This window comes from Castor canadensis, chromosome 13 (assembly GCF_047511655.1).
Source record: "Castor canadensis chromosome 13, mCasCan1.hap1v2, whole genome shotgun sequence".
NCBI lineage: Eukaryota > Metazoa > Chordata > Mammalia > Rodentia > Castoridae > Castor > Castor canadensis.
Window position 1 is genome coordinate 67,342,242 of NC_133398.1, and position 22,973 is coordinate 67,365,214.

General features: G+C 39.0%; 1 protein-coding gene across 7 annotated transcripts in view; it reads left to right on the forward strand.

The window, feature by feature from the left end:
* Glis3 (GLIS family zinc finger 3) overlaps positions 1–22,973 on the forward strand; it is a 443,820-nt gene that overhangs the window by 356,900 nt on the left and 63,947 nt on the right. For all 7 annotated transcript variants that reach the window (XM_074051951.1, XM_074051954.1, XM_074051952.1 and 4 more), the window contains one exon: positions 22,515–22,659. In XM_074051951.1, coding sequence (XP_073908052.1) covers positions 22,515–22,659 — 145 coding nt within the window. The remainder of the gene's footprint in view (positions 1–22,514; positions 22,660–22,973) is intronic.

The following is a 22,973-nucleotide window of genomic DNA, read 5'->3' on the forward strand; positions in this document are numbered from 1 at the left end:
CAGGGCTAGGCTACTGTGTGACTCAAGTGAGATCATGCCTATAAATGGACTTAGCAAAAACCTGGACTCCAGAATACAGGAAGTGCTCGGCTAATAGTATTTTTCCTTTCTCTTTAGGACAGTTTTGTTAAGTGAGAAGGGTATTTTATTTTATGTGATCTAAATAAAATTTTAACTCTCCTCACCATAAGATACACATTATAGGCAACTTTGACTCCAAAGAAAGAATAATGCATGACAGCACTATGCAAGTACATTACCTCTGATTTGCTTTCAGATTCAGTCGCAGTCATACTGCAAAGTCCTAAGGGCTGCGCAATATCATCAACTTTTGATGATAAAATGTGCAAATTATTGCCATGAATAGTCTTCCTCATTGTGTATCTCCAAGGACATCACTGGACTCTGAAAAAGGACTCAAAAGAGAAAACAGGTAGCGAGCTGGCAGAATATGACAGACAAGAAGCTGTTTCACAATAGCACTTTGAGCTAGCCTTGCACACAAGTGGTGGCTATAGGAATTTGAATAATGTGAACTTTGGATAGAAATTGTATTTTGAGATAATGGTGCAGAGGACATCCTTGACATTTCCTCGTTGGTACATAAGCAAATGTAGAAATCAGATTCCATTTCTGTGTACTCAAAATAGCAATCAGCAATGACCCATTCCCTTCTCTATTTGTTTTTTTTAATGTTGTTATTTTATATTTTAAAATATGTCAAGAACAAATACTACAATTCCCCAGCACTAAATCATAACATAAGTGAGCAGAAGAATAATACTTCATAATATTTTCACCACCTTCCATCACTACTCTGTCATGTTCTCCTCTGCCACAGAATATTAAGAGGCTGGCTTCAACATAGCCAAAACATGCACAAGCTCAGTGTGGCCATTGAAAGCAGGAGGGCAAACTGGCATTTAAAACACCAATAATAACATAATGGATGCAATTAACCATTTTTACTCTTTCCTAATGAAGTAAGAGTTTAAAGGAAATGGGAACAACAATAATAATCACCATATACCTGTGTAGCATGATTTACTGGTGTTTTCATGCCTATTTGATCCTTTAATCTCCACAATAATTTTACAAAGTCAATATTATAATCATAGTTGTGGCCTGCCTTTAGAGATGGAGGTAAAGCCCATGCTTTGGAGTACCTTCTTTAGATTCACTAAGTCCCCACCTTGGTGGCTGGGGCATCACAAATTGGTGGCTACTCCCAGATGTTTTGTCATGGCCTTCTGCTAGAGATGTTTGTAGAGCCCTTATGCTTTGTAGTGTTGCCTAAGGCCCCCTCTTAGGGCACCCTGATGGTAAACTGGAACTTACATGGAGGCCAACCCCTATTTCTCTCCTTTAGTTCACTCTCCCAGCCACTTTCTTATATATGGAATCAACTAAATACCTCAGCAAGCTGTAGGACTCGTCTATGGAGTGTCCTGGAGCCCTAATTCCAAGAGGGTAGCATGGTAAGCAGATCACTCCTGCTGCCACTGTGACTTTTCTTTAGATGACTGACTCAAGATTGAACCTCCAGAGTGATTCTGACATATTGATCTGGGGCGATTCAAATTGATTCTATAGAACAGAACCCCAAATAAAAAAAAAAATCTCCAAGTGTCATTCACATTTTAGGAATAACCCTGTTGTTGGTCTGAGACATTACCTTTGGTACAAGCTAACAAGTTAACCTCCTGCAGTTCCATGGATGCTGGCAGAAGATGTGAAAAGAGACAAAAGACAGTTTATTTTTCACGACAATAGTAGTAGGCAGAGCACCATCACTTCCTTGGGTCAGTTTCTTAAATCCTAGTTCCCACAAGATACACTCAGTGGATTGTGTTACAGGAAGGAATTCTGAGCTTAGGGAACTCTCTGTTATATAAACATCTTTGAAAACATGGTCCAGAAAAACAGGCAGTGCCTCTGCTCACAAGAAACATACAAACTTGAGAGACTCATGGAGAGTTGCTTTTTAATAGTACATTCCTGTTGGTCTCTCTTGATTGCAAATATGCAGGGTTGAGTAAAAGTTAAACTCACCCTGCCCTTGGAACAGTCTTAATCTTCAGGATAGTACTTAAATTAAAATGATTTTCCAAAGAAAAGACTGAGGCCAGGAGAAAAGTACATGGATAGCGAAAGACAGATTCTGTATCTTCTTAGTCTATTTTACTCTGACCATATTTCCATCCACATTTATTGTAGATTCTATACTCCTGTCCGTGGGTAGTATCAGTTATCTTGTGATTTTATTTGGGAGCTTCTCACCCACACACACCTAAAATTACCCAGAATACTAGTCTTTTAAAGAGCATAGAATCCCATTACAGTCATCATCTCCATGTATAGGAGTGCTCCCAGAAGATCTCTGTATAACTTTGTTTCATTAAATGGCAAAGGTAATGCGATGGTCCCTTCATTCCCATTAATATGGCTTCAATTGCCAGTTTTCAAGGAGCATCTCTGTTCAAGGAAGGGTGGTTTTATCAGGAGTATACATGGGATTAGAAGAACTAAGAAATAAAGAGTATACTTGGACTTGGATGAGATCATTTTAATTGGTTGCTGTGGAATAAAAGATAACTTGAAACCACCAGATGACAAGGGAGAGAAAAACTCAGCAGTAGGGAGCATCAAAGGAAAAAAAATTGATGGAGAAGTATTTAACAAGTCACATTTATACTGGAGCCTGTTCTGCTATTAGACTTTAAGAATAAAAGTTCAAATGAAGCAGTGTTCCATCTGCTTAGTTTACTTTGGCTTTTTAAAGGAATGTAGGTGCTGTATTCTAAAGTGAATGTCAGTGGAGTGTTTTTAAAAACAACTCAAACACAGCAGTTGTGTTTGCTTACTTGTCAGTGTCACTCTTTCTTCTGGTCACCTAACTTGGCATCACCCATGTGCCCTGCTCATGGAGACATCTTCTGTCCTGAAAACATATGCTTTTCATGGGTATCGCCTCTTTGGACACATCTTCTATGTGATGCTGTCACCAAGAACACCAGCAACTTGGACACAAAGCAGTGATATTTATGTTAATATGGTTAAGTTACTTTGTGGTAGTGAAAACCTCAGTCTTTCATTTCCTGCCTGGTATTTTCAATTTGGAATTGCAACACTGCATTTACGTGCACTTTTGCATTTTAAACATTCTGTGGTATTACAACATATGAGAAATTCCCAGGGACCTTAATCTTCCTACAAACACTGTATTGTAAGCTAAGGACCAGCTCACTATCTCAGAATTATTTCTTTATGCCTCTACTGAATAATTCTGATTTTGCATTGTGCATCTTTACATGTACCATCTTTTAATGCAAGTTTCTGTCTTGAAGATAGCAATAAAAGGACAAAGAAAAAAGATTTTTAGAAAATTCTAGCTGCTTCTTTCAAGAGCAATTGAACTTAAAGCTACTTTCCCTATTGTTTTTCCATGAAGTCTCATTTAAAATATTTTATTAATGCAAACAGTCATGTATTCAGGGCTAAGGACCAGTGAACAGTAGCCATGGCAACCAGAAAGCCATCGGGACAAGAAAAAAATGCAGTAAAGAGTAAGTGTTTTAATCCTTAACTTTAATCCCTTTACTTCCTGTTCTCAAAATGAAATATAAATCAGGCACCATGCAGAGCTGCAATTTTTCTCTGAAAGGGATGTTGGCAAAAGAGGATTAGTAATGGGCAGACGTGTTTAAGGAATTTAATCACACAATTTGTTGTAAAACTTTTGAGACCACGAGTGACCAGTTCCTTTGAGTGGTGTCAATGAGAACCAACAAAATGTACTTTGAAACTGATTAGAGAGTTGGCACAGGGGGACACCCCTGTTTGCTGTTATTGTTACATCATTTCAGCTGTGGTAATGACATGAGAGACCAAGGAATTTGCTTGGTTCCCCCAGTGGGGAAGTAGAAGACTGAGGGGTGTCTCCTTGGTAGAATAGAGATATTCTTTTGATCTTCACAGTACTAGGAAAAAATTAAGTTGCCTGTATTTCACATGCTACCTTTTCTTGATGTTTGATTACTACGGGAGCTTTACAAAGGCATGTGCTTTTCATTGTCAACAGACTTGCATTTCTGCTACAAAGCACAGACTTTAGTTTCTATGGCTAGTAAGACTGAATTCTGAAGAGGATAGATTATTATTTCTTCGTTGTCTCTAATTTTTGTTTCTAAGATTATCTTCTGCATGGTCTAGAAGACATGTTATACTTATTGATTTTTGACCTTTTTTTTTTGAAATGCCTGATTCCCTTTCTTTAAAGTTAGATTAAAAAAAAAATTGGTACCCATACTGATTTGAAATGGTGATTGTTTGAGACTGTAGCATCACCGCCTTTCCTAGTTCTGCTTTGGAGGATTGTTGGGGAAGAAAGAAAGACATGTCTTTCTACAGCACTTTTCCTTCCCTCAGCATAGATGTGAGAGTATTTCTTTGATACATTTATTTCTAGTGGACTGAAAGTTTCCGGCGCACAGAGCGCTTTGCAGAGATCTGAAGTAGCTACAACTTGTACTAGCTTCCTGCAGTGTCAGAATGTGAAATTACTTCCAATAATAGCATCTTCCCAAGGGGGTGCTGATAATTATGACAGACAAGCAACATGAGGCCTGGAGCATTTGAGAGTGGAGTTAGACATAGCAGACCACTGAGTTTGGAGCTCCTTGTAGACCCTGAGAACAAAAGTCTTATTTGCTAAAACCTGCGAACAGCAGGGCATCTGGGAGAGAAAACTAGCATCTTGCTCTCCAGCTTAGAGAACAGTGTGTAAGGTTGCTGACACCTGTTTGTGCTTTCTCACCTTCACCTGGTCTTGTTTCTCCCCATTCTGCTGAACCAACAAGGTTGATATAGTCTAAGACAATGCTTCTGAAATGTCAGCCTTGTAATAACAAATGGCCACTTAAAGCCCTTTCCTCTTTCCCACATTTCTCTTGAAACTTTACTTTTCTACTCTGTGAATTTCTGGGGCAGAGTTCTTTATTTTACTTCTTGAGAAGGGATTGGGCTGGTTGCAAGGAATGCATGATAAGAATAAAGATAAAAAGGTGTCACTATTCCAAAGTGGAAAAGTAGATTCTGAACATGAAGATGACTTTGGCAGAAGCTAAACAGACCACAGGAAGGCTCTAGAAGTATCTACTCCCTGTCTTGGGCTTTTCACCAGGTACTCTTTGAGAAGGGCCTCCTTCTGATGACCAAGGAGAGGAACTTTCTTTCACTGGTGCATCAAGAGCTGTCGGGTTTATGCCCCACTATAAGACATTGAGCCCTTAGACAAAAGGTGGAATGACCATCAATAAAGTGTTCCTATCCACTCACAAAAATAATACCATGGGCAAGTTTTATCTTGGCAGCATTACTTTGGGCAAAGGGTGGGGGAGAAGGAAGAAAGGAAAACCTGGAGCAGTATGATAGGCTGAATGTGGAGCATTGGCCACGGCAACAAGGGTTGTGGACTGGTCACTTACTCAACCATGAGTCAGAAGATGGAGTTTCTCATTTTGGTTGTGTAGATTGTCAAAAGGGGCCAAGAATGTGTAGTTTGAGCCCACACAGTCTGAAATTCCTGTGTTCAGCTTATCAAATGTATGCTAGATATTGAATCTTTAAAAGTAAGGTAGAGAATTGGATTTGTTCCTAGACCTTCCAGATGAATGAGAGATAGGAAGTACATGTATAAATGTAATGAATTAGCACTTCCTATTGGAAGAATTGCTCATTTGAACATTCTAAGAGGCATTACATAAATGAGAATAGTATTATCTAGTGAAATTTGGCAGGAATGGGGACTGAGTATTAATAAGGAACTAAACATCCCTTATGTCTTCTTTTTCTTTTAATTTCTGTTAAGTTCCACTTTATTTCCTATTTTATTCTTAAATGATAATTTAGGCCTGCTTAAGCTATTTTGACTCTATTCTTCCCCTTGTATTGCATAATGACATGATTCTATCTGTCTTAGAGGCCTGCCTTAAAGGATATGCACAAAATAATGAATCCTTGGCAGTTATTGATCATTTTTATTTATTCATTGATTTGTTCACCAAATCCTTAAACATTTATGGAATACCTTTTGTGTGAACAGAAGCACCACTTTAGATTATATGATCCACCAGTTGAGAGGGAGGGGGATCTCCTGTGATATGTGCATGCACACACACATATTTTCCTTGTAAGTAATTGTTATAAAATGTAGATGTAAGATGAAGGGAATTAGTATTAGAATGTAAGAAAGGAAGCAATTTCGGAATGGAAAGATCTGGGAAAACCTCGAGGGAGAAGTGCCAGTGAATGGGTTGTGGATTTGTAGAGTATGGAGAAAAGGGGACACTAGATGAAGTTGGTTAATGGCTAGAAGTACAGAATGAGACACAGATAAGAGTGAACAGAATTATGGGAAGACTATCTTGGCTCTGTGAAACCCAGCTCATGGGACATGAAGCTACATAGCTAGGAAAGAGCCATCTTGGTAAAGCCCATGAGCCCATGTAGATAAGGTTTAGGGGAGAGTCACTTAGAGACTTTGAATGGGGGAGGTTGATGCTGTCAGTAATGTACTTGAGAAAAACTAAACTGATTTTTGAGTGTGGGATGGATGGGGAAGCAAAAAAACCAAATGCTCCCATTAAAATGACAGCATTCAACTTCTAGAAGTAGGCATTTTAAAATTGTGCAAACACTCATGCACATTAAAATCAGCTTCAAATCCTTTTCACTCAATCCATTTTAATTACATGAAAGGAAGAAAAAATGAGATCCTCAGATTTCTGTAGCTAGTTCCTCCCCACACTTCCTAAATGATAGTACAGGCTGGGGCTGTAGTCAGAAATCAATTCAAGAGAAGACAATACCGAGCTAGTAAGATGGACAGGGAAAGTAATTACTAGATAGCTGGCTGCTTTAATTAAACCTTGAGCATACTTGAATAGAAATAAAAGCGCTACACTCGAATGGATGAGATGGAATGTGTGTGGTCACATTAGTGACGCTAGCCAGTGTTGGGGAATTTATGAAGCTGCGATAGAAGTAAACCCTTCATCTTGCTTTCAGTCTTCACAGCACATGACCAGGCCCCAAAGGGTGAAGGAGAGAGGATGTTACAATGACAAGTTCCGTATTAATATTTTCCCATTTATATAAAAGAATCTATCCTTCAGTTTAGCATTCTGCTTTTGAGGTGTACCTCCTGTGAAACCGACTTTGATGCGAAGTATACCTCTCTCTGACTGTGCCTATCATTTTCCAGTCAGAAAAAAAAGTAGATTTTGGTGTCAGTTTTAGAGAAGTATTGACTTAGGAGGAAAATGGTGCTTTAACAATACAAAAAATTATAAGCTGCATGTCTTCCTGATTTCAACATCCTTTTGAACCTCAACTCCCCAACTCTGTCTAGGATGATGATAGATGGGGATACAGGTTTTGGTAAATAGGACATCTAGATGAATTAAAATCCCCAGAGTATTCAGGAAATGTTTTGTTGTTGGCTTGGTTTTATAATATATTTTGGTTTCTTTCAAGAGAATGAACACTGGGTACATTCTTCTTTTCTTCTTCTTTTTCTTTCTTCTATTATTCTGTGATACTCAGGGCCTTGCTCTTACTAGGTAAGAGCTCTACCACTTGATCACACCCCATCTGTTTCTCCTTTGGTTTTTTTTCAGAGAGAATTCCACATACCTGGGATTACAGGCATGGACCACCAGGCCAAGCCCATTTTTTGAGATAGGATCTCATTAACTTTCGTTGCTTCAGCTGGCCTCTAACCATAGTCCTTCCATCTCTGCCTCTTGTATAGCTGGAATTACACGTGTGACACTACAACTGGCCCCTGGCTACAGTCTTCGAGCTATTATTCCAGGGTGATAATTCTCCAGAAACTGTGGTCATGTCTTGATTAGGACACGGTTTGACCTCAAACTCTGCTTATGAGGCTAAATAAGATTTGTGTGTTGCTAACACAAGTATCACTCTTCACTATCATAATAGTGTCTTCTTGAGTAAAAAAGTAATGATGATAACCGTATACAACACTAGCGATGTCTTTAGGTCACCTTACTTACCCTATAATCATCCTACAGAGTTATCACCCCCTACTCAGAGGAAAGTCCTGAAGCTTTGAGAGGTTAAAAAAATCTTCCAAAGGTGGCAAAGCTGAGATTCAAACTTGGATTGGTTGAACGAAAGTCCACTCTTTTTCTTTGTAGCATTGCTAACCTGTATTATACAAAAGGAAAAAGTTGATGAAAAAAATCTTTAAAAAGATCAAAAACCTGAATGGGGGGAAAAAGAAAATAAGAGTGCACATTATAGAGTACTAAAGTACTTCCACTCTAAATATTAGTGAAAATATATTAATTAATGGAAATAGAAGTTAACGTGTGTTTGACACTGATTATATACCATGGTTGGTGAAATGGTTTATTAGCTCATGTTATTCCTACAGCCTTATAAAAGAGGTACTATGATTACCTGCATCAAACAAAGAAATATAAATAACCATTTCATGACTTTCTAGTATTTCCTAAGTAAGGATATGAAAGTTCAAATCTGGGTAGCCTGGGTCAAGAGCTCTCACTCTTATGTTTTATGACCTATATAGTAGATCATAAGTGGTATTGATGGTATTGAGTTGTTCATAGGCATAGGCTATTTTCCGTATATAACTGACTCTGAGGAAGAGATAGTAATATCATCATTAATGCCAGAAAATGTTTTCATTAAGTTTTCGGATAATAACAATGAAGGAGGGAGTGGTACCCATTTGAGTTGAATGAAATGCAGCTTTGTAGCAGTAAAGAGCAGTGGAGCTTTAGAAATTTAGTTTTCCAATATAAAGAGCATTCAGAAATAAAGAACATCACATATGAAAAAAGAAATCTAGGAATTTTATTTAGTGGTTTTATTTACACCAGACCGTAAGGTCTACAAGGCCATGGAACTCCATTGTCTTATGTGCCACTTTATCTCTTTAGACAAGTATAGTTTTAGGCACAAGGTAAGGACTGAGTGAATGCATGCTGACTAAATGAATAAAGAGATAACACAGTTTTTAAAAGTTACTGACTGGGCAGGAGGCATGGCTCAAGTGGTAGAGCACCAGTCTATCAAGTGTAAGGTCAAGTCCAGATCCCACTACCGACCAAACAAAAGTTACTATTTGAGGCTGTATTAATAGAGGAAATATTTTTTATTTCCTCTGTCGATTTTCTAGATTTTAAAATCTAGAAAGTGTAGAACAGGGATATATTAGCTGTTGTGCTTTCTGCTTGGCAGGCTGGTTCAGTATAGTAGTATTTGGATACCATTTGCACAGAGAAATTCATTATTAAGAGTACCTGAGGTGGTGAATGGAATAATATGGAGGACAGGACTGATGGCTCCCTAAATGACTTTTGTGTGTTTTTAGTGTTAAGTACTTTCTGTAACTTACCTCATTTAATACTCAAAGAAAGCTATAAAATTACCTTTATTTTACAGGAAGGCAACTACATTTAGGAAAGTAAATATACCTGCCCAGAGTCTCACAGTAGTTGAACCATGGCTTGTTAAACTAAAAGACCCAAACTCTTTTTACTTAAGTATCTTATTATAAACTTAAGGATGTTTAGCCTGGAGAAAACCTGTAAAGGGAGGTCTAACAACAAAGCTTCATTACATCTCTTTCAGGACTGAAATTTTATGATCCTACAGCATTTTGAAGCTTCTCAAATATTAAAAGAACTAGAAAATTAGACTGTGAACAGTTATTCTGTGTGGTCTGGAGACAAGGGGAGGAATAAACCCCAGTGGGTGGAAATCAGGCAGATTCTAGTTCAACTTGAGGCAAAACTTCATAAATGACTGTTTAGCAATGGAGGGTGCTGAGTGGCAAGAAAGTGAGTTCCCTGACATCAAAAGGATTTAGACAGAGGCCAAACTGGTACCATGGCAGACAGAGCTACACAGTACAACACTATAAATTGAAATTTAATTTAATGTAATTCAGTAAAATTAAAAGTTCAGTTCCTCAGCCACATTTCAAGTGTTCATTAATCACATGTGGCTAGTGGCCACTAATTAGTGCAGTGCAGAACTTTTCCACTGAGAGATTTTAGTTGGATAGCAGCACTGTATCGCTAACAGGCAGGACTATTGGACCCCAGTTTCTCTTTCTCTGAAATTCATTCCCATCAATCATCAGTTTTAACTAAATTACTATGAGTTTTGTTGTGTCTATACTGGCACTGATTTTTCATGTATCTTATTGAGATATCCTGGCACATGTACTCAGTCAAATATTTTGGTGTGTCCATTCATCAGCTATGAATAAAATTTTGTTCCCAAAGAGATTTCTTCCTGTGCCATTTTTCTAAGTCCTCACTCTCATTTCTTTTCCTCTGTAAATCGGTCATTCCCAAAGGAAACAAATTTGATAGCAGATTGTTGGAGATTAATTACCTATGATATGCCAAAGCCACTTCATAAATGTCATTGCTAAGGAATCCCCTAGAGATGGAATTCTTAGATTCAACTGAAAATTAATTGTAATTCATTTAATAGGTTAATTCATTGTAATTATTTTTAAGCCTTTTGGCAATGAGTTAATCCCTCAAGATCAATATTGCCCCAAGTGTCAAAGAGAAAACTTGATAAGAATGTTCTGGTAATAAACCTTAATTCTCTGGGGGAAGAAATCCTACTTGTCTTTCCTTCTGGCTGAGTTTCTTCACAAGCATATTTTGGTGGCATTTGATTTCTGTAGAACAAAGGAAGCCCTACAAGGTGATCCATAAATATGCGTGGCTCAGATGGACTGTGCTCATTGGAGAAAGAAAACAAAAGGCCTTTGATTGTGCCTCGTTTTCTTTGGAATATGTCTCGCTTCAGACTAGCAGAGTGCCTTTGCTCCTGGAATAAAATGTAATGGAACTGAAAATTGAAGAATCTGGGCCTTTTTCCCTTTCCTAATTATTTCCACTTGACTCACTTAATCTTGGACAATTATTCAATCATATCTGAAATGAGAAAATGATGGGAGTAGAATTTCCATCTCTTGTTTCGAGAGCTTATAAACATTAACAGAATAATCTTGAATCAAGAAAAAAAGAAAACAAATACAAATCACAATTGATGGTGCCTTGTTTTTATATATTAGGAAAAATCCCTGCATTGTTAGGGAAATGGATCAAATTTCCACATGCAGGAACCTTGTCAAGCCTTGATGGGTGATTTCGTTATTAAGGTTGAAAAATTATCATTTGGAACAAATATTTCATAATGGGAGATTGTACAGAAGCTAAAGAGCCAATTTGTTTACTTGTACCTGGATATGCCATGAAATGAAGCCCTAAAATGTTTTGCTGAAGATAAGATCATTAACACTCAAAGACTCACCGATTTCGTTTCTAAGACCCAGAGCTGTCTCGTGCCTTCCTCTTGTGTCCATAAATATGACTGCAGGTTTATGACTAGCTGGATGCAAGTACAGGCAATCTTAATAGTTATTGAGCACTAAATCAGGACACAATATACAAAAATCCTTTGACAGTTGAAACTGTCTGGAATTGAAGCTGATTGGCAAGATGAAGACATTGACCCTTAACATAGTATAGCAGGTAGCAGATTTTGAAGAGCTATCTACTGGGGTTGATGTGCAGGAAGTCTTACAATATGATAGCATTTCTAACAGTGACACTTGAAATCCCTTTGAATGTTTCTGGTTATTACTGTAAATTACTGTATTGTTTTTAATTTAGTCTCCACAATTATGCTTTTCCTATTATTTATGATGGCCCAGAATGTTCCACTTTCATTAAACATCTAGTTTACCCTATTTCTGTGGTTTGGATGAGGGTCCTCTGGAGGTCCATGTGTTAAAGGCTTGATCCCAGGGTGACACTATTAGGAGGTGGTAAAACCCGTTGTAAAGAGGAGCCTAGTGAAAGGTCCTTAGGGCATTGAGGATATGTTCCTCAAAGGGGATTGTGGGATCCTGGTCCTGGCTTGTCCTTTTCTGCTTCATGGTCCATGAGGTGAGTGGTTTGTTCTGTCATGCACTCTGTTCATGGTGTGTCACTCTGGCCAGAGACCCAAAACAATGGGAACACTCAATTTTGGACTGGAACCAACAGAGTTGGTGAACCAAGGTAAACCTTTTCTTTTTATAAATTAATTGTCTTGACTGTTCCATTACAGTAACAGGAAGCCAACTAGCACACATTCCTGGTGTGTGGGCAGAGTTGGTACAGAAGAGAAATACATCCGTACAGCCTTTAAGTACTTCTGGTTGGCTCTGAGCAGTCCTGAACTAAACCACAACTGAGTTTGGAATGCTTACTAAGCTGGATGCCCCAGAATCCAACTGTGAACCAAGGATTGAGGTGCACTCGCATGATTTATTAAGGAAGGACTCCCACGAGAGAAGCAGGGAAGGGAAAGAAGCTATGGAAGGACTCTTGCTCAGCCCCATCCCACGGGGCACCCCTGAGCACAACATTCACCTTAGGGGTTGTTCCACTGCGAGGCAAAGGAGCACATTTAGTCAGTGATGGAGATGCGGGGCACAGGTGCTAGCTGTTGACTGGAAAGTGCACAGAAGCAAGGGAATGAGCATCCCAGAGCTGGAGGTGGGGTGGCACATTGCAAGCGTAGGGAATACAGGGGATCTGAGCAGGGTGTCAACAATCTTTCCACTGTGTTTATGCTCATCAACAACTTTGAAAATGCTCCATTAGGAGGGGAAAGTAAGAGATGACCACATTGCCTGTTTTAGACACATCACACACTGGTGGAGATTATAACCTCATTCAGATACAGCGCTGCAGCTCATTCTCACAAATCCAGTCACCAGTCAGTGATTCACTGATTTTGCACAATGCTGATACCACATTGCCCAGTACTGCGTATTTGAAAAGCTTCAGGCAGGCAGTTAGCCAGGTCCTTGTGGTCACTTGTGCAGACTCAGTTCTTAACAAGAAACAAAGCCTCAGTACATATGTCCAGTCAAAGGAGTGTGAGCAGCAGACTCTGATGCTCTCTCTGACCCCTGGAGGGCCCAGTGTGTGTGGTCTGGCCTGGTGGGCGAGGGCTTCATTCAGGAAGGGACTCATAAACTGGATGTATTAGGGAGGCCACTCCTGGCAGAAGAAGTGACAGCACATTAAACAGGATGTTTGCAGACAGAGAGGCAAGCTTTTGTGGAAACCATGAGATATGGGGTGGCCACAGTGTGGAGGCTCTTCATGTCTTAGCTTTTTGGGTTGGTGTGCTACACAATCCATGAGCACATTTGTTTCTTGAAGATAGTATGATAAGTTGTATTTGAAGAGAGTCCATCTGAAGTTGCAGGATGGACTGGGTAGAGATGCTTGAGGAGTTCTTTTTTTTTGAGGTACCAGGGCTTGAACTCAGGACCTACCTTGAGCCACTCCACCAGCTCTTTTTGTGTTAGGTATTTTTAAGATAGGGTCTCACGAACTATTTGCCCAGGTTGGCTTTGAACCGTGATCCTCTTGATCTCTGCATCTTGACTAGCTAGGATTACAGGCACTGTAATTACTGTAACTGCTTGGAGGAGTTGTTCTTAGTAATCTAGCTCCATCCTGCTCCTTGAAGCCTCCTCACGTGCAGGTGGCTGCAGGTTTTCTCTGCCAGGTTTCCAGGAGTCATCTCAGAGTTAACATTCCCACTGATGATTTATATTCAGGTTGCTCTTTCTCTGTTCTTCTGTTTGTCAGGCCAACTCTTGGGGCCCTTCCTTGGTTTCCTTCTTTCTCTCATATACCATACTGAATTCAGCACCTTTAAAATAAATAGAGACAATCCAGTTCTTGTGCCTCTGATACCAAGCCCTGGCATCTTTCTTCTGGATGTTACAGTACCCACTTCCTAGGCAGTCTTGTCTTCCACCTAATAATTAGAGTGATCCTTTCACAGTATGACAAACCATTTGCTTTCTTGCTCACACCTTCCCATTCCCTTGCCACTACAAAGAAACTGCATACCAGACTTTCATGTGTTAAAAGCCTTCTGCAATTGACCCCTAGCCATTTCTCCAACCCCATGTCCTCCAACCTTCTTGCTCTCTTTTTCCTTCCTCTCCAGTAGCTACTTCAGAACTAATCATATTATTCCATTTGCATGAAAGCTCTTGGTGCATGCCTGGCTTCCTGACTTCATTTGGGTCTCAGCTCCCAGGCCTTTCCTGACCTCCACTCTGTAAATAGCATGTGGGAAGCATGTAGATATTAGTGTAATCCTCACAGAATCATGTTGGCTCTGTAGAGGTGAAGTGAGAACCAAAGAAAACACCAGGGAAGGAATGGGAAGAGGAAGAAGAGCCAAGGGAGGATTCGGGAGTCAGAATTCAAAGAAAGAAAACAGGAAGGTATCCTCTTTTATGGAGGTGGGATAGTGAGGTCAGGGACATCCTTGGGTCAAGATCATCTCATTTCAAGGTGAGGGCTCAAGTCATAAAGTGCTTGCCGAGCAAGTACAAGACCCTGAGTTCAAACCATAGTACCAGCCCACACACAACAGAATCCAAATGATAGTGCCATAATCCCAAGAACCAGAGGGGCTCATCGCAGGGACAGGGATGGCGCACTGATAAAGCAGAGTGAGTGCCAAGCTTCATTTTTGTCAATTTCAGACACCATGACATTGAACCAGGATCAAACTAGGTGACAAACCTGAACGGGAAGGGACAAGGAAAACAGAGTGGAAATGCTTCACCTTATTTTTTTTCATCTGTCTCTAGTCCAAAAAAGACCCTTTACCTTGATGGTAAGGTAATGGGCACAGTGTCAGAATACACAATACACACAGTGGTGATAAGATATGCTTGAGACTTTCCCATAAAACATTGGGACCCTTTGTTCCTTCCATTCCTACACCAAGATCTGAATGATAGACTCCTGGCTAAAATATAAGTCATAAGAAGAAGGGAAAGTATGTGAGCCTCTGCTGTGCAATGGAGGAAGGAGAAAGTTAGGAGAGGGTTATTTCTTGAGCCTGTATAAGGTAGCATCTAAGAGCCTGACTGGATTGTAACACCTGAATCCAACCTCGACATTTATTAACTGTGAGTCTAGCTGTCTGATCTTAACAATCATATATACCTCATAGAATTGTGGCAAGGTACACAGTATGGAGCATATCACAGGGATTCAGTATACATTTGTTGACTTGCAGTGCCATCTTTAAAAGCATGTCATGTTGTCTGTGCATATCCTTCCATTTTCAGTAGGATTCATCTGCGTGATGCTGTTTCCTTCTTGACCTAAAATAAATTATCACATGGGAAAGGTTTTTACAATTCATTGAAATAGTATCGATATCAGTTAGGGTGCCCCTGAGAAACACAAGCAATAAGAAAAGTGTGTGTGTGTGTGTGTGTGTGTGTGTGTGTGAGAGAGAGACAGAGAGAGACAGAGAGGACAGAGAGACAGAGGAGAGAGAGAGAGAGATTAATAAATTGGGTTACGTGACTGAGGAATCTGGCAAGTCAGGCTTTTGTAGGGCAGGGCGAACTGGCAGGACAGAAAAAAGCTGATGCAGCAGACTTTCTTCTTTTTGTCCAGAGGCTATTTCTTCTTTTTCAGTGAACACCTTAGAGGTTTTTTGTTTGTTTGTTTGTTTGCCCTTTAACTGATAAATGAGGTCCACTTGGATTGTAGAATATAATCTCCTTTCCTTCAAGTCAACCAACTGGACATTGACATCCCCCCTACACAGGTCCCTTCAGAGCAACACCTAGATGCCTGTGTGGTTGAACAACTGGGTCCTACACCTGTCAGGTTGACACATAAAAACTAACCATAATGGTGTCCCTGCCTCATAGATCCTGTAGGCTCTCAAAGAAGCATTGCCAATGTGCCTATGAGATTGGATAAAAATAGAGGTGAGCATAGAGGGCTGGAATTGAAATACATGATCTCGAAGATAAAAAAAAACTAGAGGATGAGGTGAATCTCCCAGGAAGCATGTGGTGAAGATTCTATAAGGGTTCCATTGTCCACTAAGACAGAAGCCAAAGAATTTTATTGAGGGCTACAAGGTCCTGAGTGGCCTGGCCCAGTCCTCAGCCCCCATCTCAGACCTCATTTCCCACTCTCCCACATCACAGCCCACTCTAACTACTTTGGCCTCCTTGAAGTTTCCTCCTTCTGGAACTCTCTTTTCCATAAGAACTTGGCTAATTTCTCCAACTCCTTCAAATTTTTGCTCATACATCTCTTCTCAGTGAGGCCACAATTTCCCTATTATTCCCAATCCCTTCTACACTTCTCTCCTTTTCATTTGTTTTTAGAACACATACCACCCTCTATACAACATATTTATTTAGATTACTGTTTATTATTCCCTTCCCTGAATGTGAACACCTCAGAGAGAATCTTTGTTTTGATTGTGTTGTATTTCAACCGCCTAAAGCAGCACCTGGTGTATGGTGGAGGCCTGAGAAATAATTGTTTAGTGAACAAATGAGAAAGCTGAAGGGTCACGGTGAATTCATGGGGCCTGATTAGGGCAATTGAATGGGACAATTCCAGAGGCACCATTCATGTTATATATGCAAACAGCAGCCCTTCAAAACAGATGAATGTTGAACAGTGGGTTCAAATTCCATTTCTTTCTGCAAAGAGCAGTAAAAGCTCTCTAAAGGACAACTTCTTTGCTCTATCCTAAGAGCAGACATTAAAATAGATTGAAATTTTTAACCTTTTCTTATCCCAGTGAAAGAATATACATCCAAGTGGTTTAAAAGAAATGAACCTCATGTAGACATTTATTTTTAGGAGTTTTAAAGAGGGGAGAGAGAGTCAGATGCAAATATAAGGATCTTAAGATTCTTTTCATGGTAATCAGTTAGTGCCTATCACCCCATGATTACAGGTTATGTTCCACTGGAGATAACACCAAACTTTTAAAGTCAAGGTATCCCAAAGAGACTTCTTACAACATTGCCAAGAGAGTTTATACTATACAAAACACAACATAAGGAGAATGATGGAGGGGGTAAATTCAACTATGACATTATAAGAACCTTTGTGAATATCAACAGTGTACCCCTAGTACAACAATAATAAAAAAATTTACAGACACATACACACATATTCAGCCATACATGGACTTAAACTTTGCCCGGTATCTGCAAATTCAGTGACTTGCAAACTCTCCTATCATTTGTCATTATCTTGTCTTCTTGGTGGTCTTTCCTAAAACCTGCTAATTGATGCCTAAAGTCAGTCCTCCAGAAAGATTTTTATTAACCATAGCTAGTCAGAGAAGACAAGATGCTAATATTTCAATTCTTACATGAAAGGAAATTATATTTTTATTATCCCGTACTTCTACAATTCATTTCCTCTTCCCCTAACATGAAAAATCTGAGCTCTCCTCCACAGGATTCTTAGAGACCAGAGGTTCTAAAAGTGTTGACCTGGGGAACTTGGAAATGCCTTGCAGGTGACTCCCAGGCATGCCAAACGTGAGAACAACATTTGGAGACCATTGCACCATTAAAAATATTCTCTGTGTCTTCTTCATATATATCGCTAGCAGTTAAGAAGATGTTGAAATATACATTATGTAATTATTCTATGTAAATAGTTAGGTTTCTTATTCCAAATATAAAGCTATATAATATTGAAAGCCATCCCTCCCAGGAGATTCTGGTATGTGCCTCTTGCCTCACTCATTTGGTAATTCCTTGGCTAAAGAATATTTAAGACCCTCAAGTGATCTAAAAGGCCTTTTCCTGGTCCAATCATTTGGGAGGGAAATGAGAGTTCCATATCATCTCATATCTATGCATATAGACCTGCTTTGGAAATTTTGCATAGGTTCTCAAGACTTGTTCAATATAAGAAGCACTTTCTAGAACCATGCCTAATCCCAGAGAAAACCAAATTAACTCTCACCACAAAGTCATATAGAATCACACTCTTGGAAAACATGAATACTTGTTAAAGCTAAGGAAGAATTGCCTGCCTTTGACACCAGGCTTAGCCATGACCGTGAAATTCCTTGGAAAGATCTCATTGGTACTGATAACTGTAAAACCCTAGTGTAGTGAGTAATAGAAAGCAGAAAAGCATTCATGTCTGCCCTCAGTGGAACATGTGGACCCCAGATCACATTTTAATGATGGAGAATAAATTAAAAGTGATCAGCAGAACTCATTCTAAGCCTTGATTTTTTTTTCCAGCTTTTCTTAAGAAGCATGTGTTAGCTTAGTACCAAAATAACAAACATAGCTTTCAAAGGCCCTGGGGAAGTGTAGACACTAACACAGACAGTCTTGGCCAGAGAGTCTAATGGGTCAAATTATTAGCCATGTACAACTGAACGTGTTGTGTTTTGTATCTTACAAAATTTTAAGTGTCTCATTTGCTACATGTGTCAAATATGCCTTCCTTGTACTTTAGGTCACTGTGCCATTTTCTTATTCTTGGACCAAGAATTGACATAGATTTGTCTCTTCATGAAGCCTTTTTAGATGCAAGAAATACTGCTTTCTAATATCTGTCAGTGTGCGCATATGTGAGTGAATGTGTACTTTATTTAAAAAGAGGTTTATTTACCTCAGGGTTTTGGAGACCGAAAGTCTAAACAGCATGGTACCCTGGTGAGGGACTCCTTGGATTCTCACATGGTGGATGATGTCATGATAGAAACATGTACTAGAAGGATAGATCTCATATTGAGAGAAATTTAAAGAGTGATTCGGGAGTTAGCTTCACTCTTGTAACTCTCGTTCCCTTGAGACTTAAGTCTCAGTCCAATGAGAATTACCTAATTGCTTCTCAGGGCAACCCCCACAATGACCTAACCAGCTCCCACTAGGTCCCACCTCTCAAGGTCCCATGAGTTTTCAACATGGAAAACATAAATACTTATTGAAGCTAAGGAAGAATTGATTTCCTTTGATGCCAGGCTTAGTCATGACCATGAAATTCTTTGGAAAGATCTCATTGGCACTTATAACTAAAAAAAACTTTATAATAGTTGGGTGTGGAGCTCCCCACACTGGGGACCAACCTTCTAACACATGAACTTGTGGGGACAAACCACATCCAAATCATAGCAATGCAATGCATGTTTCTTCCTGCTCAGAGTGTAGTCCATTGTCACAACTCATTATCGCAGTCAATGGTGTTTGGTAATGCTTATCAACCAACTCACCAGATGAAAAAGCCCCAGTTTGTAGAAATTGCCAATTTCTATGGTGTAAATCTTGCCACCATGACCAATTTCAAGCTATCAATCTGACATCATTGCAGGGAAAACTTGGAAAAGATGCATATAGTTGGCACTCTTAAATTTGCACATACCAGCTTTAGCACATCATTGGAATGTAGAATATTTGGACAACAGAGGAATATTTAAAAAACCAACAGAGGAAACAAATTCATAATATGCCATTAAGAACCAAAGTCAGTTTTAATATGGAACTACTTTTCCTTCTAGCAGTTTGTCTTTGTGTTCTTATGTAATTGTTAATATTTTATATGCAGAATTTTGGTTTGTTTTTATCTTTATGAATATCATTTTTATGATTACATAATATTCTATCAAACTGATGTTACATCATTTATTAGTTCTAATTGTATGTTCTAATTTTTTATATCACTGTAAATAATGCTATATATCATTAAATCATACATATTTCTTTAAGTATAAATCTTCCTTGATATTTCTGATTATTCCCTTAAGATAGATTCTAGAATCAAGTTCTTTCAATTGTGGATCTTGAAGAAATATTTCTTGGTAACATCTAGAAAATTTGTATCAATATATGCCCTTCCACACAGTATTTAAGAAAGCCTCTCCTCAGCCAGGCATGCCTGTAACCCCAGCTACTTAGTAGGAGGAGATCAGGAGGATCATGGTTCAAGGTCATCTCAGATTATAAAGTTAGAGAGACCCCATCTTAACAAACAAGCCAGGTGTGGCATATCTTCCTGGAGGCATAGGTAGGAGGATCATTTTCCAAGGCCAGAACCAGCAAAAAAGCAGGAGACCCTATTTGCAAAATTATCTAAAGCAAAAATGATTAGAGATGTGGTTCAAGAGGTAGAGTGCCTGCTTAGCAAGTCCCAGTAGCACACACAAGCAAAAAACAAACTTAACAAGTAAAAACAACTCTCCCTGTAACTTCGCTACCACTACCTTAAAAGTTTCTGATCATTTCATAAATAAAAACATTTTAATACTGTACTTTTTTGTAAGCGTGTTGACTCATCTCATATTTGTTACCATTTCTATTTCTACTTTTTAACATTTGCCGTCATGTCAAGACTTTACACAATCTTTCCTTTCCTTCCCTCTTCATCTTGAGTTTCTTTCTTTTGTTTCCAGGTAATCCACTCCCCCTCTCACTGCTCCTCAGAGCATCTCAGCCCACCGCAGGGCCTGCAGGTTCTTCCCAGCACTCTGCAGGGCACCTCGCTCAGCTCTCTTGAGACTCTTTAGCAGTCCTCTCAGGAGACCGTCCCTGACCCCCTGACTAGTCCTCACCCTCACTGCCACGCACTGTCTCCCGTCTTTCCATCACTTTTCTCCATCACTCTCAGCATTGTCTGTGTTACGTGGGTCTCATCTGTTCATCTTCTGCTTCTCCATGGAGTGTAAGGTCCAAAGGAGAGCAGCACTCCTAAGATCTGGAGGAGCACGGGACACTCCGTGAATATTTGTTGTAGGAGTAAGTATTCTCTGGCCTTGTATCTAAAGGGTTAGTGTTGTCTTTACAAGCCAATTTACATGCTGTCTTTATTTTTTTATTGTACAAAATAGTGGGTTTCATTATAACAGTTTCATTCATGTGTACAGTATACTTCTGTCTTATTCTCTCCTTATCACTCTCTCTTGTCCTCCTCCCACAGGCAAGGGCCCCCTAAAAGTTCTCTTTTTATGCTCATGTCTTGTGTTTGTTTGTATTTTTAGATCTAGATTCCCCATATGAGAGAAACATGACCCATTTGTCTTTCTGAGTCTGGCTTATTTTACTTAACATCATGATCTCCAGTTTTCCTGCAAATGACCCAATTTTATTTTTATAGCTGAATAATACTCCATTGTGTATATATACCATAATTTCTTTACCCATTTGTTTGTTGATGGGCATCTATGTTGATTCTTTGTCTATTGTGAATGCCACAGTGAACATGGGTTTGCAGGTATCTCTATTGAATGTTCCCTTTGATTCCTTTGGGTATATATGCATATCATATGGTCTATTTATACTTTTTTGAGGACCCACCATACTGATTTCTATAGTACTAATTTACATTCCCACCAATAGTGTATAAGGGTTCCTTTTTCCCTACATCCTCACCAGCATTTGTTGTTTGTTGTTTGTTTTCTTCAGATTGTCATCCTGACTGGAGTAAGATGGAATCTCAGTGCAATTTTGATTTGCATTTCTTTTTTGAATAAAGATGTTGAGCATTTTTTCATGAATTTATTGGCTATTTGCACTTCTTTTGGGACTTGTCTATTCATTGCCTATTTACTGATTGGGTTATTCTTTTTATGTTTAATTTTTGAGTTCTTTGTATATTCTTTATATTAATCCTTTGTCAGATGACTAGCTGATAAAGATTTTCTCCCATTCTATAGGCTGTCTCTTCACTCTGGTAACTGATTCCTTTGCTGTGCAGAGTTTTTTTTTAATTAGATGCAATCCCATTTGCCAATTCTTGTTTTTATTTCCTGATACGCTCTCTTCTAATACCAAAGATAAGCATTTGCAATATTTGTAGCAAATTTATTTCTTAAGTATTGTGTTTTGGAACAATCAGGTTGGTATTTTTATGTCACTAAATCTTCCATTATAATTTTTTCCATTTGCATTATACTTACAAAATTCTTATTCAAAAATAGAATCAGATAATTTTTCACCTATACTTTAGTCTAACATTTTATGGTTTTGTTTTTTTATGTGTGACTCATTAAAGTATAAAGAAATTGTTATATTTGATAAAATGAAGATCTAAATTGTTTTGATTTTTTTCATGCAACTATCTCACTATTGGGTTTTTATTGTTAACAACATCAGATTATCTTTTATTCATGTTTTAAATATCTAAATGTTTTGAAATTTAACTTCTTATGTAAAATTTGTAGAGTGAAATCTCAGTGGACATTTCTCAGTTGTCTCCAGGATGTATTCGTGCTAGTATCTTTCCAATATGGACTAAATATATTTGGGTTTGTTTTTGTTATCATTACAAGTTCTGATAAGATACAGAGCAAATACATGGAAATATAATAGGAAGTTGGGTTCCCAGAAGTAAAAATATCAAGTCTGCCTCTAGGCACATTTTTCCTGAAGCACCTGCCAGGTGTTCCTAGGATTGAGAACTGGCCAAGCTTGTGACTCCCCAACACTGGTTGCTTGATAAATATTTGTGGGTTGAGTTGCGTTGCACCTTAGGGCATGAGGCCATTTCAGGCAAGTGATCCAAAGACCAGTTCTTCTTCTCCATCTCTCTTCTGTTTTCTCCTTTTCTTAGCTGCGGGCCAGCACAGAGCTCAATCCAGACCTTCTCACAGATTGCCTTACCGTGCAGCCGCTGCAGCCAGCAGCTTCCCCAAGAGATGCTGCTACAGATGGTGCCGTGGGCTGCTCCCCTGGGCCTGGGCCTGACCTCTACCCAGGTAAGAATGCAAAGGCAGAGCCAACCACAGCCACTCTTCTTTGGCATTTTCATTCTAGTTAAAGGAAGTGCTCATCTGAGGAAAATTCTCCTAAGATCATCTGTATTTTGCTTTGTCAATGGGCTGCATATTATTCCACACACACGCTTACACCATGTGATTCCTGAGCTGGGTTTGGTAGTAGACTGTTTTTCCTCATAAACAAAGTCAAATAATACATTAGTTCTTTAAGTTCTGGACTTCTTCCAAATGTTCAGTGCACCCAACTCTCCCAGGTATCTTAAATTTACTGACTTGATTTACACTCAAAGGAA